At 35.4% G+C, this 16,951-nt stretch overlaps 1 protein-coding gene and 1 long non-coding RNA gene across 2 annotated transcripts in view; one reads left to right on the forward strand and one right to left on the reverse strand.

Annotated features, from left to right (window-relative positions):
- Positions 1 to 8,817, reverse strand: part of LOC123539435 (transcription initiation factor TFIID subunit 5-like) — a 57,222-nt gene extending 48,405 nt beyond the window's left edge. Inside the window, exon 1 of the mRNA XM_045324065.2 lies at positions 8,652 to 8,817. Within this exon, the coding sequence (XP_045180000.2) occupies positions 8,652 to 8,792 (141 nt within the window). The 5' untranslated portion in view covers positions 8,793 to 8,817. The remainder of the gene's footprint in view (positions 1 to 8,651) is intronic.
- A 284-nt stretch (positions 8,818 to 9,101) lies between these two features.
- LOC123539447 (uncharacterized) lies at positions 9,102 to 16,593 on the forward strand. Its single transcript, XR_006683978.2, has 3 exons — positions 9,102 to 9,202; positions 9,493 to 9,548; positions 15,871 to 16,593. It is a non-coding gene; the product is annotated as an uncharacterized LOC123539447 (long non-coding RNA).
- Positions 16,594 to 16,951: the final 358 nt, after the last annotated feature.

Here is a 16,951-nt window from a genome sequence, read left to right on the forward strand (position 1 = left end):
ATGTGTTAATGTCTACTTAAATTGCACATACAGATGTAACTATTTGTCGTTAGTACTGCAGGAATGTGTAACTAAAATTGTGCTCCAGATGGACCGCAAATAAATAAAATTCTAATTACTATTATAGCCTTTAGTGCCAAACCAGTAAATGTTATCTAAAATGATATGACTCTGTATAAATACTTAGTTCACGGCACGTTGTTGTTCAATTCTTGAAAAAATACAACAAATGTTTAATTCTAATGTCATGTATAAAAACACTAATTGAAGGGCTTGCCTATCAATAGTCAAAACTATTTGTTGTTTGTCATCCAGACATAGAGCAATATACTAGGTAATTTATAAGTAATGACAAACAAGCCATTCAATAAGTTTATAATTTAGATTATCTAACACTTATACTAGCATTTTCTGAGAAAAAAGGGTCATGTATATCGTTCACCTGTTACATTTGGCCTAGGGATCATCAAGATAAATATTTTGACCAAGTTTTATGAAGATAGGGTAATTAATACGACCTCAAGAATGTTAACAGACTTTTCATTTGATTTTAGCGGGTGACCTAGTTTTTAATCACATATGACCCAGTTCCGACAAACATTCTGACCAAATTTCATGAAGATAGCGTCATTAATGTGGCCTCTACGGTGCTATCAAGCTTTTCCTTTTATTTGACCTGGTAACCTAGTTTTTGACCCCACATAATCCAGTTTCAAACTTGGTCTAAATATTATCAAGTTTGCAAGTTTGTGTCAGATCAAAGCACAAATGAAACTTCTTTATGGCTAAAAGGTCAATCAACTCAGTTTTCGAACTGAACCGAGATCGTATCATGACTTAAGTCGTAAGTGTGGTTAAAGTCAAACGTAAAATGTAATTTCTAGCGTGTTCATAATGTAACAATTAACAAATTTTGGGACTTTCGGGGTTCAAATAGGGGTCGTTATTCTGGAACCTATGATTTGATCTGATGAAGTCATCACGGAATGCAAGATTTATTGCTGTTAAAGATATTTCGCAAGTTTGTTTCAAATCAAACTATAAGTGAAGTGCCTGTGTGGCTACAAAAGCCAACATGGCAAATTTTGGCCCTTTAAGGGGCCACCACTCTAGAACACATTAAGGGATCTCGCCAGTTTTTGACAGGAATCGAGATATTATGTCAATAGAATATATGTGCGAGTTTGATTAAAATCAATTGCAAAATGTGGTCTCTACACTGTTCACAAGCCAAAACAGAAACTTTTGGCTCTTTAAGGGGCCCTAACTCTGGAACCCATTATGGGATTTGGCCAGTTTTTAAAGCGAGATTTTATACCAGTACAAGTTGCTATGTTGTTTCTCATCAGTGTTAGGATTCCTCCCTTGCTCCTACCCAACCTGTCACAACGGAAGCACTGGTAGCCTCTTAACATTGGAGGATTTATCCTCGCTAAGGTGAATCTCTTCGATGCAGCAGACCTGAATGGCCTTATCAAACAATATGTTCTCTAATTCATTTTCTTATTGAGGAGTCCTTCTGCATTCCAATGGAAAACCTTGAAAGGTTGCATTGACTTCTTTTTTTTTTGTTCCTGGTGGCCAGTAGATTTCCTCCCTCGTCTCCTAGCTCTTATACAAGTTGCGCGCAAGTTTGATTAAAATCAATAGTAAAATGTGGTTTCTATCGTGATCACAAACGTATGGACGGACGAAGCTTCCCTTGTGTCACTACGTGACAGGTGAGCTAAAACTCTGACAGAATCTATTTGAATTATATATGTTTGGAGGATATAATTACGACTTTTTTGTACGATTTGTAAAATTTCTTGAATAGTGATATAATGAATTAGCATTACATTAATTAGTTTTATTTAAAATCTTCTGAATAGTAAAGATTATTCAAAATGTCTCATTTTATAAACATTAAAGTTACACATTATGTCAAATTTCTACAATACATTCAACACATCAGAACTACATTCCATCAATCTGTTCATCATGAGAAAGGTAAAAACAGATGTGTACAACCCCGAAGCAAGCATTTATACTTTGTTAATTTGTAAAAACTGTATTGATCGATCAATCACATTTTATACATAGTTTTAGATGGGTGGGGTAATGTTCATACCCCTACAATTTCACAATTTTGACAAAATTGCTCAAAAGAGTATTTAAATTATTTACTTTCAAACGAACAGTTAGCAAGTAAAGATTTCGTCTCCTTTTATTATTGATGTTTGTATTTATTAAATGGTAAATGACGGGTTGTTTGTTCTAATTATCGGTTGTAAAATACATAGGTTTTTCTACCCCCTTTTTCTATTCAAAATCTTTTAAATACCCCTCATCCATCTTTAAATTGTCATGAATATAAATTATATTGTATATGTGATAAAAAGAATATATCTCATTGATTTTTCGTCGAATATTTTTATTATACATTTTTTTGCATTATATAAAGTGGGTGGGGTACATAAAATACCCCGGTTTTGCGTATTTCTTAGCCACGCCTGGAATAGATTGCACGAAAGAGTATTTAATTAATTTACTTTCCAACTGAACAGTTTGTAAGTAAAGGTTTCATCGCCTTCCATTAGTGTTGCTCTTATTTAATAACGGGTTGTTTATTCTAATTATCGGTTGTAAAATACATAGGTTTTCCTACCCCCTTTTTCTGTTTAAAATCTTTTAAATACCCCTCATCCAGCTTTATATGGTCAAAAATATAGATTATATTGTATACGTGATAAAAAGAATATATCTTCTTGGTTGTTGGTCGAATATTTTTATTATACATTTTTTGCCTTATATAAAGTGGGTGGGGTACATAAAATACCCCGTATTAGCGTATTTCTTAGCCAAAACCTGAACTAGAGTATCTAGATGATTTTCTGTTCTAACAGACTGTTTCGCAGCGGTATTAATAAATGACTTTGAGAAATAAGACCATTTTAAAGGTTACTTCTTCTTACTGTAAATTTTAGGTTAAATATTTTTATTTTATTCTCTGGTATTTTAGGTGCCAAATCTTATAATAAAATGTACATAAAATGAGTACATTTTGCGTATTTTTCAAGCATAAGCCTTATGCGTAAAAGCAATGTTAAAAGATATATATTTGAACTGATTTTAGAAACACGGTGCCATGTTTTGTTAGTAAAAACACGATTTGAATCTTAAAAAACTGCAAATATGCAGAGTTATCTCCCCTTGATATTCTCAAATTTTGCAAGAGCTTTTGTTTTGCAGGCCCGATTTTTCTGATCCGCGAGACTTTGTACTTTCATAATATGTATAGAAACTGACTGTAGCATGACCGGACAGGTAAATCCATTTTTTCATGCCTAATTGGCTCCCCGGCTATAAGGGCCATTATCAGTTTTTTTCTGGGGTCATAGAATATTTATAGAACTTCTACATTCATTTTATGTACATAAACATATGGCATAGTGGATAAAATAATCAAATTCAGTGCTGACCTGCGACATAATATATCAGAGCACCCCTTTGCCGCACTGACAGCATCACATTACAGTTTGAAAAGTGGAAAAGGAAAAAGATTATTCTTACTCTATCATATACTGATGAACTGAAAGTGTCTGTGTTATCTGATGAAATCATTGATGTTCGAGTTTTTTCACAGAAAACTGTGCACAACACTTAACAGTGTCAGTAAATGTATGCAGCTTACAGATGATTAAAGCATTAACTTTTGAATAACAATGTCTATCAATGTCCGATAAAAAATAAGTGCTCCATATGTTTCTTTTGTAGAAAAAAACAGTAAAAATACAAGTCTCATCACGTTCTTTGGCTGTAAGTGAATTTATTTATATGATTGTTTTGGACCAATAGTACAGAAACTTCTATCATAAATGTTTTGCACTTGTATGGAACAACATAACAACATTCAGAATTTTTTTACCATCTCAAACCTTGTCTACTCGGAACATATTCTGTAAGCAATTCTGTTAAATACATAGCGCGGGCTGAGCGCGAAACTATTGTATCTTGTTCTTTATTCATATACAGTTACAATAGTTTCGCGCTCAGCCCTCGAATTAGGTGCTCTGCCAATGTGAAAGTATCTTAAACTCAATCCTTGCTTTCACCGGCAACCAATGTAAGTTACACAATGCCTGCTTGTAAATGACAAATTTCCTCCTGTTAAGTTTTGCACATGTTTTGAATACCTTGCATCTTACGCACCGGTTTATTACCGGTGTCGATGTAAACTCTACTTTTGTTTTCCATCCACCTCAAAATTGACCAAAACTTTTCCCCCAGGATTTTGGGCTAAAATCGGGGGTGTGCATCATACACGGGTATCTACGGTATGTACATGTATAAGGAGAGAGAATTCCTCAACAAACTATTCATGATTATTAATGCCTTGGGAGGGGAAGTTTTCCCCAGGAAAAGGGTTTTCTTTCTGGGATAGATATAATTATATAGAAAATAGGGCTTGGAATACTTTTGAGGGTAGGTATGTTTTTGAAAATGACAAAATTTGAATGAAAAATTACGATTTTAATAAGCGGTACAAAAGACCGGAGTATAATAAATGACGACGAAGTTTGGACGAATTTCATTGTACCGGCACAAAAGACTAGACTTTTTAATATATAAGGAGAGAGAAATTATGAAACCAACAAACTACCATGCCTTGCAAGGGGGAAGGTTTCCTGCGGAAAAGAGTTTTCTTTGGGGGATAGATATATATATAGAAAATGGAGCTTGGAATACTTTTGGGGGTAGGTATGATTTTGAAAATGACAAAATTTGATTGAAAAGTACAATTTTACTATGTGGTACAAAAGACTGGAGTTGCTTCAACTTCAACTTCTAAAGGCAATAAATTCAACAACCGCTAGATTATGTAAACATATTAAGCATGGACCTAACATGTCTGGATTCACAGTACTTGCACAAACAGAATAAAGCTAAACAATTGTTACTGCATGCCACAATTATGCTGTACATTTACTATATATGCGTCTATATAATACTGAAAGGACATCACCTCTGTGATACTGGATATTTGACCTTAGGAGTCCTTTTACATCAGGTGGGTAACGTTACTGATTCATGTGTTCATCGGGATTGAGAGACATTCTCTTGATCTAAACACTGTCTCTCGTTTGAAAGTCTTTCGATCAAAAGACTGTATTTAGCTCAGGTGTTGAAAAAACATGAAATCATTATTTAACAATCATTTCATTACAGTCGCATTATTTATTCATTTAAAGCATTATAATACTTAAACAAAACTTCCAAATATTTTTGATTTTGAAAGTCTGATAAATGAAAGATAATTTTCTATATTTTAAATAAATTTGCTCATATGATTCTAAAATGCGAGTTTTAATTATTCTTTCATTGGTTTTCATTGCTTAAGCTAATTTGTCTTTCGATCGAAAGGCATTTTGTATTTAGAATGAGAGACAGGGTTTAGATCAAGAGAATGTCTCTCAATGCAGGGGAAGTCTCCGACCTGTTTGTAACACAGTCCTGGTTTAATGTAGCTAAAAAATTTCAGCTCAGAGATGTTTATATGCTGTTACAGATCTCTGAGACCATCAGAAAATAAAGACAGCGTCAGTTAAGTTATGGTAGCCAGAACTAGGTTTAATGGTAGTCCTAAATTTAAGACCTGACATAACTCCTATCACTTTACAAATAAAAGTTTATTTATAAGTTCATTTTAATTGATATTTTACATTTATTTTCCATTATGTTATGTCAGAACATCAAACTGCAATAACGTATAGCACAAAAATCGCTTCAGATTTGAATTTTGATCCAAAGGTTTTTGTACAACTTTCTGGCAAATGACTGAAACTGTTACACATGGAGTGTGAAGAAAAATCATATATGTGCTTTATGGCAGCAATGAGTGCGTTGCTACGAAAGGACGTCATAAGCAAGCATCAAGATGACGCCGTTAAAAGACATCATAAGCAGGCGTCAAAATGATGCCATTTATGCTTGTTCTGTAACTTTTTTTATCCGTAGTGAACTTCTGTTCTGTAAATAATTGTTCCATTATTTACTGTTCCGTAACAGTTACTAAAAATAGAAGTGTTCCTTGTTCCGTATTTTTAAATTCCTGTTCCGTCAAAAATGTACAGTTCCGTGTGCAAAATATGTTCTATATTTAGATTTTTCTTTTGGAAAATCCGAAAAAATAATCTAAAACTAGCAGTGTTCCGTATTTTTAACTACTGTTCCGCTGTTTCCTATTCTAAAAATAGAAGTGTTTCGTATTTTCATCTATGTTCCATTTTAATTTATGTTAAATATGACCATTTTTTTTCTTATTTTGAACTTACTCCATTATATTACAGATCTATATGTTCTGTCTATTCTAAAATAGTGGTAATGTTCCATATCTTGATACACTGTTCCGTATTTTTATTCTGTTCCATTTAAAATTATTCCGTAATCATATTATATGTTCCGTCTTTTTAATTTCTGTTCCGTATTTTTTACTGTTCCATTCCGTTCCATGTTTAAGTTTTAGACTTCATCTCAGTGTTGTTATATTTTCTGGTCCTTTGGGATCATTGATTTCAACTCATTTAGATCTGAAGATTGAATTCTGCTTAAGCCGATGCTAGGGGGCGTGGGCAGTGTTGCATCAGGGATCGACTGAAGCGGTTGCTAACTCGTGAAATTCGAGTAAGAATAAAACAAGAGCTGTCAGTTGACAGCGCGCTCGACTATTCTCAGTGCTTGATAGTATAATATAAGCTATGAGTAAAACTTTAACATTACAATAAGCATATTCTAAGTCGAAAAGGGGCCATAATTCAGTCAAAATGCTTGATAGAGATGTCTACTCCTGTTTACAGACTGGGGTCATGATGGTAAAACAAGTATGCAAAATATGAAAGCAATATCTCAATGGACTTTGAAAATATTTGGGGTGGTAAGCAAACTTTAACATTTATTCTAAGTCGAAAAGAGGCTATAATCCAGTCAAAATGCTTGAAAGAGTTGCCTCTTCCTTTTTACAGACTGGGGTCATGATGGTAAACAAGTATGTAAAATATGAAAGCAATATCTCAATGGACTTTGAAAATATTTGGGGTGGTAAGCAAACTTTAACATTTATTCCAAGTCTAAAAGGGGCCATAATTCAGTCAAAATGCTTGATAGAGTTGCCTCCTCCTTTTTACAAACTGGGGTCATGATGGTAAACAAGTATGCAAAATATGAAAGCAATACCTTAATGGACTTTGAAAATATTTGGGGTGGTACGCAAACTTTAACATTTATTCTAAGTCGAAAAGGGGCCATAATTCAGTCAAAATGAGTTGCCTCCTCCTTTTTACAGACTGGGGTCACGATGGTAAATAAGTACGCAAAATATGAAAGCAATATCTCAATGGACTTTGAAAATATTTGGGGTGGTAAGCAAACTTTAACATTTATTCCAAGTCTAAAAGGGGCCATAATTCAGTCAAAATGCTTGATAGAGTTGCCTCCTCCTTTTTACAAACTGGGGTCATGATGGTAAACAAGTATGCAAAATATGAAAGCAATACCTCAATGGACTTTGAAAATATTGGGGGTGGTACGCAAACTTTAACATTTATTCTAAGTCGAAAAGGGGCCATAATTCAATCAAGATGCTTGATAGAGTTGCCTCCTCCTTTTTACAGACTGGGGTCATGATGGTAAACAAGTATGCAAAATATGAAAGCAATATCTCAATGGACTTTGAAAATATTTGGGGTGGTACGCAAACTTTAACATTTGTGTGACGCTCACGCTAACGCCGATGCCGGGGCGAGTAGGATAGCTCCCCTATTCTTCAAATAGTCAAGCTAAAAATGTGAGTAGAAAATCATGGCACACGAATATTTTCGCGATCACGTTCGCAAATTGGAGAATTTGCTCAAACTGTCCTTTTCTCTTTAAAAACTCCTTTGGGGCAGTTAATTTCCCGATAATCACGTGACTGCTTGTAGACGCTTGTCGCTTTATACAAAAGTAATTATCAGATATCTAAGTAAGTGTCTAGGCAATATATGTTTTAATTTTGGTCTGTAACTTGCAAAGTTCTGCAGAAATGGAGAGGAAAATTACATGTTCCTTGGTGCAAAAAGGCCCGCGTAGACCAAAAATGGTAGCAACACTAGGGGCAGTGACCTGAGAAAAACTTACAACTTCAACATCCAGCCAAAAGCCCAAAGAATCATTCAGTACTTTGGTTCGTATCGTACTTTCAAAACCAGAAAGTTCCAAGCCTGTCCGGACCGTGAACTTTTATATGAAACCAGACAACAAAACAACTTAATAAATTTAGCACGTAAACAGCTTTTAAATAATTGCTAGTGGAACCCATCATTTTGCTAGTGGAAAAAAAGGTGCGTAGTAGTTTGTGCTGGAGGGGTTGGGGGTTCCAGACCCCAAGTGTCTGTGGGTGACACTGCTTGTTTGACCATGTAGTAGTTACATATGTATCGAGCTGCTGAAACAAAATATACTTATCCCGTGGTACAAACAACAGGACAATGCCTAACTGACTGACCTTCTACCTTTAACTGAAGCCTAATGAAATCAATAGCAGTACCTGACCTGTTAAAAATTATCATAATAGTGTCGCGAAAATATATAACGCATAAACATTTAATGCATTACCAATTAACATTTCAACTTACCGTAAGATTGTTCTTCTTTAAAAATTGGAGAACTGCAAGCAGTGTCTGTTTGTCAGATACGTCTGTTTTACTTTCCGTTTTAATCGCATTATCGGTAGAAAAACTATTACCGGAAGCCATTGGATTGAAATTTGACGCCATTTTCGGCCTTCTGGTTCCTCTGTTCTAAAGAGCGCTGAACCTTTAGGCCAAAAACCAGTACCTAAACTAGTCCAAATGCCAAAACAAATGCAAATGTAAATGAGAAAATCAAAACGTTATTGCATGACTTATACAGTTTACTTCGCCAAAATATATTCGTTTGTATTCGACTATGTACTTTAGCAAAAACATGCATGTTTCACTATGATTTTCTTATAGGATTTGACACCGGAAACGGAAGCCTTAGAGATTTTCTCTTAACCCCTCCATCTGCACAGGTAAGACGTGTTTTAAAATTTCTGAAAATATCTGAGATGATTTATGCTTATACTTATCCATCCATTTAAGTCACAGTTATCTAACAGATATATTTTATATTTCAGACACTCTGTAACAAGATGAGAGCCAAGGTAAGCCTTATTTTCCACTGATTTACAACTGTAAAGTTAGGCCTACATGGATATTAGATCTATAGTCATTTTTACTCTGGTACATTTCTTTAAATGTCCATTCGGACAAACCAGTTTTAAACAAGTTTTATGTAAAGGATGTTCTGATATAACTTTCATATAAAAAGATACTTTATTTGAATTAACATGTTATTTAGGAGCATGTGCTTTTCCAAAAGATACCACGTCTAGGCTCTTGAAGTAAAACTCCCATAGGTTCATTGTTAGAAGTTCTTGTTACCTTATTTCAGTGGAGGAAGAAGCGTATGCGCAGGTTGAAGCGAAAAAGGAGGAAGATGAGGGCAAGGTAATTCAATTTTAAGCTTGACTACTCCGCATATCTAAGAAATTGGTATTTACAGATTTGTTACAAGTTTATAATTTGATAGGTTGAATGTATGTAAACCTGAAATTTCATTTACTTTCAAAACCGCAGCTTGAAATAAGTTAGTTCTATTAATAGGATGTTTTGGGACAGCATGAAAACTTCTGTCGCTTGGGGTTCGAATTTAAGCTTGCATACTCTATCAGGTCTAGGAAAGTGGACTATTTACAGATTATCTGTAAATTTACAGATAATCTATAAATTTGCAGATTTTTCAGTCTGTAAATTTACAGATTGTGTGTATGAAAACTGATGAAATTACATTTATCCTCAAAACCGCAGCTTGGAATTAATTGGTTTATTTTTACAGCATGCATAAATTAAGGTCATTTGTGGGTTTCAGCCATTTTTGTTGACTTTGATTTTTTGGCATTTTCAGAAAAATCAAAGTCAACAGAAATGACTGAAATTTACAATTGACCTTTATTTATACATACCGTAAGTAAATCAATTAATTTCAAGCTGCGATTTTGTGTCTAAATATAATTTTAGCAGTTTTCAAACACTTGATCTGTAAATTTACAGATTGAAAAATCTGTAAATTTATAGATTATCTGTAAATTTACAGATAATCTGTAAATACTCCACTTGCCTAGACCTGTCTATGCGAGTGACTTTTGCCCAAACTCGCACAATTTTGCAAGTGCAAAATTTGAAGTAGAAGTTGCGACTGTGTTAGCAGTGATTTTTTTCAGTTTTTGGGGAAGGGGGTCGGTGCCCTTTGGAGGGGGAAAAATTCGACGTAAAACTAAGAAAAGGGGAATTTTCATTTGTGTTGAAATAAACTATAGTTTCAAGTTTATTGATAAATTTAGGGCACATAAGAGCATCTGACATGACATATAACACAATGTAGCATATCAATACCAGATAACCAAATAAATTTTTCAAATGTGGAGGATAAGACATCCATTAGACTACCAAAATTTACAACAGACATTAGGTCCATTCTTAAACAAATCGGTGAGTGGCTGTTTTTAGCTCACCTGAGCACGAAGTGCTCAAAGGTGAGCTTTAGTGATCACCCTGTGTCCGGCGTCCGTCGTCGTCCGTCGTCCGTCCGTCGTCAACAATTTGACTGTTAACACTCTAGAGGTCACATTTTTGGCCCAATCTTAATGAAACTTGGTCAGAATGTTACCCTCCATAAAATCTTGGACGAGTTCGATATTGGGTCATCTGGGTTCAAAAACTAGGTCACCAGGTCAAATCAAAGGAAAAGCTTGTTAACACTCTAGAGGTCACAATTTTGACCCAATCTTAATGAAACTTGGCCAGAATGTTACCCTCCATAAAGTCTTGGACGAGTTCGATATTCGGTCATCTGGGGTCAAAAACTAGGTCACCAGGTCAAATCAAAGGAAAAACTTGTTAACACTCTAGAGGTCACATTTTTGGCCCATTCTTAATGAAACTTGGTCAGAATGTTACCCTCCATAAAATCTTGGATGAGTTCGATATTGGGTCATCTGGGGTCAAAAACTAGGTCACCAGGTCAAATCAAAGGAAAAGCTTGTTAACACTGTAGAGGCCGCATTTATGACTATATCTTCATGAAACTTGGTCAGAATGTTAATATTGATGATCTTAAGGTCCAGTTTGAATCTGGGTCATGTAGGATTAAAAACTAGGTCACCTGGTCAAATCAAAGGAAAAGCTAGTTAACACTGTAGAGGCCACATTTATGACCATATCTTAAAGAAACTTGGTCAGAATGTTTATCTTGATGCTCTTTAGGTCAAATTTAAACCTGGGTCAGCTTCGGTCAAAAACTAGGTCACTAGGTTAAATCAAAGGAAAAGCTTGTTAACACTGTAGAGGCCACATTTATGACTATATCTTCATGAAACTTAGTCAGAATATTAAACTTGATGATCTTTAGGTCAGGTTTGAATCTGGGTCATGTTGGGTCAAGAATTAGGTCATGGGGGCAAATCAAAGGAAAAGCTTGTTAACACTCTAGAGGCCACATTTATGACTGTAACTTCATGAAACTTAGAATGTTAAACTTGATGATCTTTAGGTCAAGTTCAAATCTGGGTCATGTTGGGTCAAAAACTAGGTCACGGGGTCAAATCAAAAGAAAAGCTAGTTAACACTGTAGAGGCCACATTTATGAACATATCTTGATGAAACTTGGTCAGAATGTTAATCTTGATGATCTTTAGGTCAATAGGTCAGGTGAGCGATACAGGGCCTTCATGGCCCTCTTGTTTTATTTCTGGCAAAGTCTGACATTTGCAGTCACTGTTACATTTGACCTGTCACAACAAAAACAAACTGTAAAAAACAATGTATGCGTTGGACAAGTCCCTTCCCAAAGCATAAAATCAAACCCTGACTGACTAGAAGATGGAAAACTCAACATTACCCGGCCAAACAAATAGAATGCAAATCATTTACAGACTAACATTCACAACTTTAACAGCGTTGTTGTGCAGAATAATCCTAAAGCGCTTCGATGATTCTGATTTATCAAGGGAAGTTACTCCAACCGGTGTCGATGTAAACAAAACGCGAGATACCGCGATGAACTGTTTTCTATATGAAAATAAATAAAATAAACTAGTGAATTACGATTTAATTGATTGGATTTTTTTTTTATTTTCAGAGGGGAATTTTAGGCATCGGAAAGGGGAAAAAAATATACTATTTTGAGGGGGGAATGGGGCCGAATTTCGCCAAATATTTTGGTGAAAAAAAAACGCTGGTTAGTGTGGACTGTTCGCAGATTCTGATTATCAGGTCTAGGAAAGTGGTATATTTACAGATTATCTGTAAATTTACATTATGATTATGCAACAAGGTAACTACAACTATATGCGTGCACAAAATACGATAAAAAACTGTTTTTAGCTCATCTGTAATATAGTGACAGGGTGAGCTTTTGTGATCACCGTCCGTCCACAATTTCCTTGTGAACAGGATAGAGACCACATTGTATTTGATTTTAATCAAACTTGCACTCAACTTGTATGGGTATAATATCTCAGTTCCTTTCCAGAATTGGCTAGATCCCATCATGGGTTGCAGTTATGACCCCTTAAAAGGTCAAAATTTGCTATATTTTGCTTGTGAACATGATAGAGACCACATTTTGCAATCAACTTTGATCAAACTTGCACACAACTTGTACTGGCATATCTTGGTTCCTTTCGAAAAATGGCTAGATCCAGTCATTGGTTGCAGAGTTATGGCCCCTTAAAGAGCCAAAATTTGCCATTTTTGGCTTGTTAACACGATAGAGACCACATTTTGCAATCAGCTTTGATCAAATTTGCACATAACTTGTATTGGCATATTATCTTGGTTCCTTTTGGAAACTGTCCAGATCCCATCATGGGTTCGATAGTTATGGCCCCTTAAAGGTCCAAAATTTGCTATTTTGGCTTTAGCAGCCATATAGAGACTTCATTTATGGTTCGATTTGATACAAACTTGCAAAATATGTTCAACAACAATAAGTCTTTGATTCAATGATGAATCTGTCAGAACCAACAAAGGTTCCAGAGTTACTTTATATCTAATTACCTCCCCTGATTTTAATCAAAATGGATTTATATCAGTAAGTGAGCACTTATTTGAAATTTTATTGTTGTCATTAGTTGGACTGAGAAAATCTGGGTATATAACTACGGACTGATTTATGTCAAATTACCTCCCTTTATTTCAAAATAAAATTGGTAAATCTCCATAATTAATGAAGATACTGATCTGTTATTTCATTTATGCCATCAGATTGATTTGGACAATTAGTGAAGATACATTCTGACTGAAATTATGACAAATTACCTCCCTTTTTATGTAAATGAATATACCTAGCAGCTTCTAATGAGATTGGTTTGAAACATAAAGGTGTTCCATGGTAAGATAGTCATGTTAGATACCTCTTGATTGAACGTATATAGATACGAAATACTTTTCTAATATATTGTTATGCATATGCCAATGCATGATTACCTCCCCTGATTTTATTAAAAATAGATTTATCTCAGTATTTATAGGACTCATTTGAAATTTCATTATTGTCGTTAGTTGGACTGAGACAATCCGGGTAGATAACTATGGACTGATTATAATGTCAAATACCTCCCTTTGTTTCAAATTAAAATGGGTATATCTCGGTAACCAATGAAGATACTGATTTGAAATTGTCATCTATGCCATCAGATTGGTTCTGACATTCGGGGTAAATAACTTTTGACTGAATTTGTGACAAATTACCTCCCTTTATTTTATGTAAATGAATACACCTCAGCAGCATCTAATGAGATTGGTTTTAAATATATTTAAGTCTTCCTGGGTAAGGAATAGTCATGCAGCATTTGAGCCTAGGACCTTCAAACTTGGTATGGAGATTGGCCCCGACCAGTATGTGACCTGTAGGTCAAAAGGGACTGTTAAAAGAAAATATTTATCCTGATGATATTTAATGTGTATGCCTGTGTGATCTTTGTCAAACCTTGATCTTATCATTAAGAGCAATGGTACTCAGGTGAGCGATATAGGGCCATCATGGCCCTCTTGTTTACTACATACGCTTACCGGTAGTTTAATGGAGGACAGAACCTTGTTTCTCTCCAAAACTGTTGGAACAAAATTGCGACTAAAGTTGATAAATTGTGAGATAAAATTTTTTGTACTGTCCCGTCATGTCCAAACTTGTTCTGTTAGGAAGAGCATTGGTCTACGGATCCTGGGGTCGCGAGTTCAGTCCTCTGGCTGGGCGTATGTTCTCCTTGACTATTTGATAAAAGACATTGTGTCTGAAATCATTAGTCCTCCACCTCTTGATTCATGTGGGGAAGTTAGCAGTTACTTGTGGAGAACAGGTTTGTACTGGTACAGAATCCAGGAACACTGGTTAGGTTAACTGCCCGCCATTACATATCTGAAATACTGTTGAAAAACGGCGTTAAACCCAAAACAAACAAAAGAAAATTACCAGTGAAATCTGTTGGAACATAATCCGGAATGTTTATGAAATATTTATGATTACATTTCTTATAACAAATTTAAGTCTACATTAAAGCATGAGATAAACACCTCTTTTGAATGTATATTTTGTGTTTTGTAATTTGTTTCTTCAAGCAGGTGTCTTAATGACAGTTGCTGTATATTGAAACCAGTGTGGGGTTAGATATTCTCTTGCACCTGTTTACAATATATTTCTGGATTCAATCCAATGTCTCTCTATTTAAAATTTAATATGAGTTATATGTTTAATTTATTTGAGCAAGTTTACAAGTCAGACCTGTTTTGTAAGGCCTTTTTGGGATTTTTGAATGTCTTCTTTGAACAGTAAAATGCAGATATATGTTTATTTTTATGGCATGGATGGCAACTATCAATCGGGTCATATGCCAGTCCCGATAATCTGAAAATATACCACTTTCTTAGACCTGCTCAAGAATAGCCCATTGGTTTGTCCCAAGCTTTTATGCTCGCCTTCGAAGGAGGGGTATATTGTTTTGCAGGTGTCGGTCAGTGGGTATGTTGACCAGTCGGTTTCCGGATGATAACTCGAGAACATTTGAGCTTAGGATCATGAATGTTGATAGAGGGGTTGGTCATGACCAGCAGATGACCTCTGTTGATTTTTAGGTCAAGGTCAGTGACCTGGAACAGTGAAACAGTTTCCAGATGATAACTCCAAAGCACATGGGTCTAGGATCTGACATGAATATTGATAGGAAGGTAGGTCATGATCAGCAGATGAACCCTACTGATTTTGAGGTCGGAGGTCAAGGTCACAGTGACCCGGAACAGTTGAATGGCTTCCGGATGATAACTTAGAACGCTTGGGCCTAGGATCATGAAAGTTGAGTAGGTTGGTCATCACCAGCAGATGACCCCTATTGATTTTGAGGTCAGTAAGTTAAAGTTACACAGAACAGTTAAATAGTTTCTGTATGATAACTAGAGAACGCTTGGGCCTAGGATCATGAAAGTTGAGAGGGGGATTAATCATGACCAACAGATGACCCCTATTGATTTTGAGATCAGTAGGTCAAAGTCAGTGACTAAAGTTTCTTGTTTTAGCTTTGTGTATTGAAGTTTTGGTCTCAGATGTTTGTATTTTATGAGCAATGGTACTCTGGTAAGTGATAAATGGCCATGGTGGACCTCTTGCTCGAGATTTTGCTATGGAAAATTTCCATAGCAAAATCTTGAGCAAGAGGCAAATTAAAAGTTCAAAAATTTGTGTACTTTGGTATCACAGTGTGTTCCATTCTATTTTCAGGTCAAAGTAGATTGCCTTCCACATTCACCAGGATACACTTGACACCACACATAATGGCTTTTGACAGTTCAAAGTTTGGAACCCTCCTTTTCCTATTTCTATTACTGCGACTCTAGCTTCTGCTAGCAACAGCAACAGAAAGGAAACCCTTGGATGATGATGATGATAAAAAGATGATGATGATGAATTGTACGAGTGCGTGTGCAGTTTAGCTGTACAGGTACCGTGCACCAAACTTTGTGACTTGTCAATAGATTTTCTGTATAAACATTGCAAAATATATACATCATCAACTATAACAACAGCAGCAGCAGTAGTAGCATTACAGCAGCAGCAACAACAACAACAACACTTGATCATCTTTTCCAGATCGGAAAAGGTGACAGGAACATTCGTATCTTTCTGCTTGGAACTAGGTTTGAAAGAACGAAGTAAACACGGCTATTTGGCACTCGTCATATGAATGGGCACTAGTTTTGATAAAGGAATACATTTTGTGTTCGCGTCTCTGAAGAAATGGGACTTGTTACTAGGCAGCACATTCTCCATGGATGTTTGGCATTAACCGTAACTTTATCCACCAGCAATGTTTTATATTGAATTTATTATGTGTGATGTGCTACTGTGGATAGACAATGTCTTTTCTTTAGGAACTTAGTTCTTTCTTGATAAGAATTATCCATTGTTGCTTTCAATTTATTGAAATAAAAGTGTATCTTGGTAGTTACTTCTTGTCAAGTGTCTGTAGAATGGTAGCTGGGTACAAGAAAGCACTTTCCCAATGTCACAAATAACTAACTAGAATTTGTTGAATTGAAAAGTACTATAATCCGAAAACAAATATTGCTGTCATACTGATAAATTTCAGCTAAATCTGTGTTAAGTCCACAAACATTTGTTGCCATAAATTGGTTGAACCTTGTTCAAAAATTGCCTTAAATGTGTCCTTAGATGGCCTGTATTTTGCTATGATCAATATAAAATGGTGCATTGTTTGATTGTGCCCCCAAATTTTTAGCTCACCTGTCACGAAGTGACAAGGTGAGCTTTTGTGATCGCGCGGTGTCCGTCGTCCATCGTG

Source organism: Mercenaria mercenaria, chromosome 18 (genome assembly GCF_021730395.1).
Source record: "Mercenaria mercenaria strain notata chromosome 18, MADL_Memer_1, whole genome shotgun sequence".
NCBI classification, from domain to species: domain Eukaryota; kingdom Metazoa; phylum Mollusca; class Bivalvia; order Venerida; family Veneridae; genus Mercenaria; species Mercenaria mercenaria.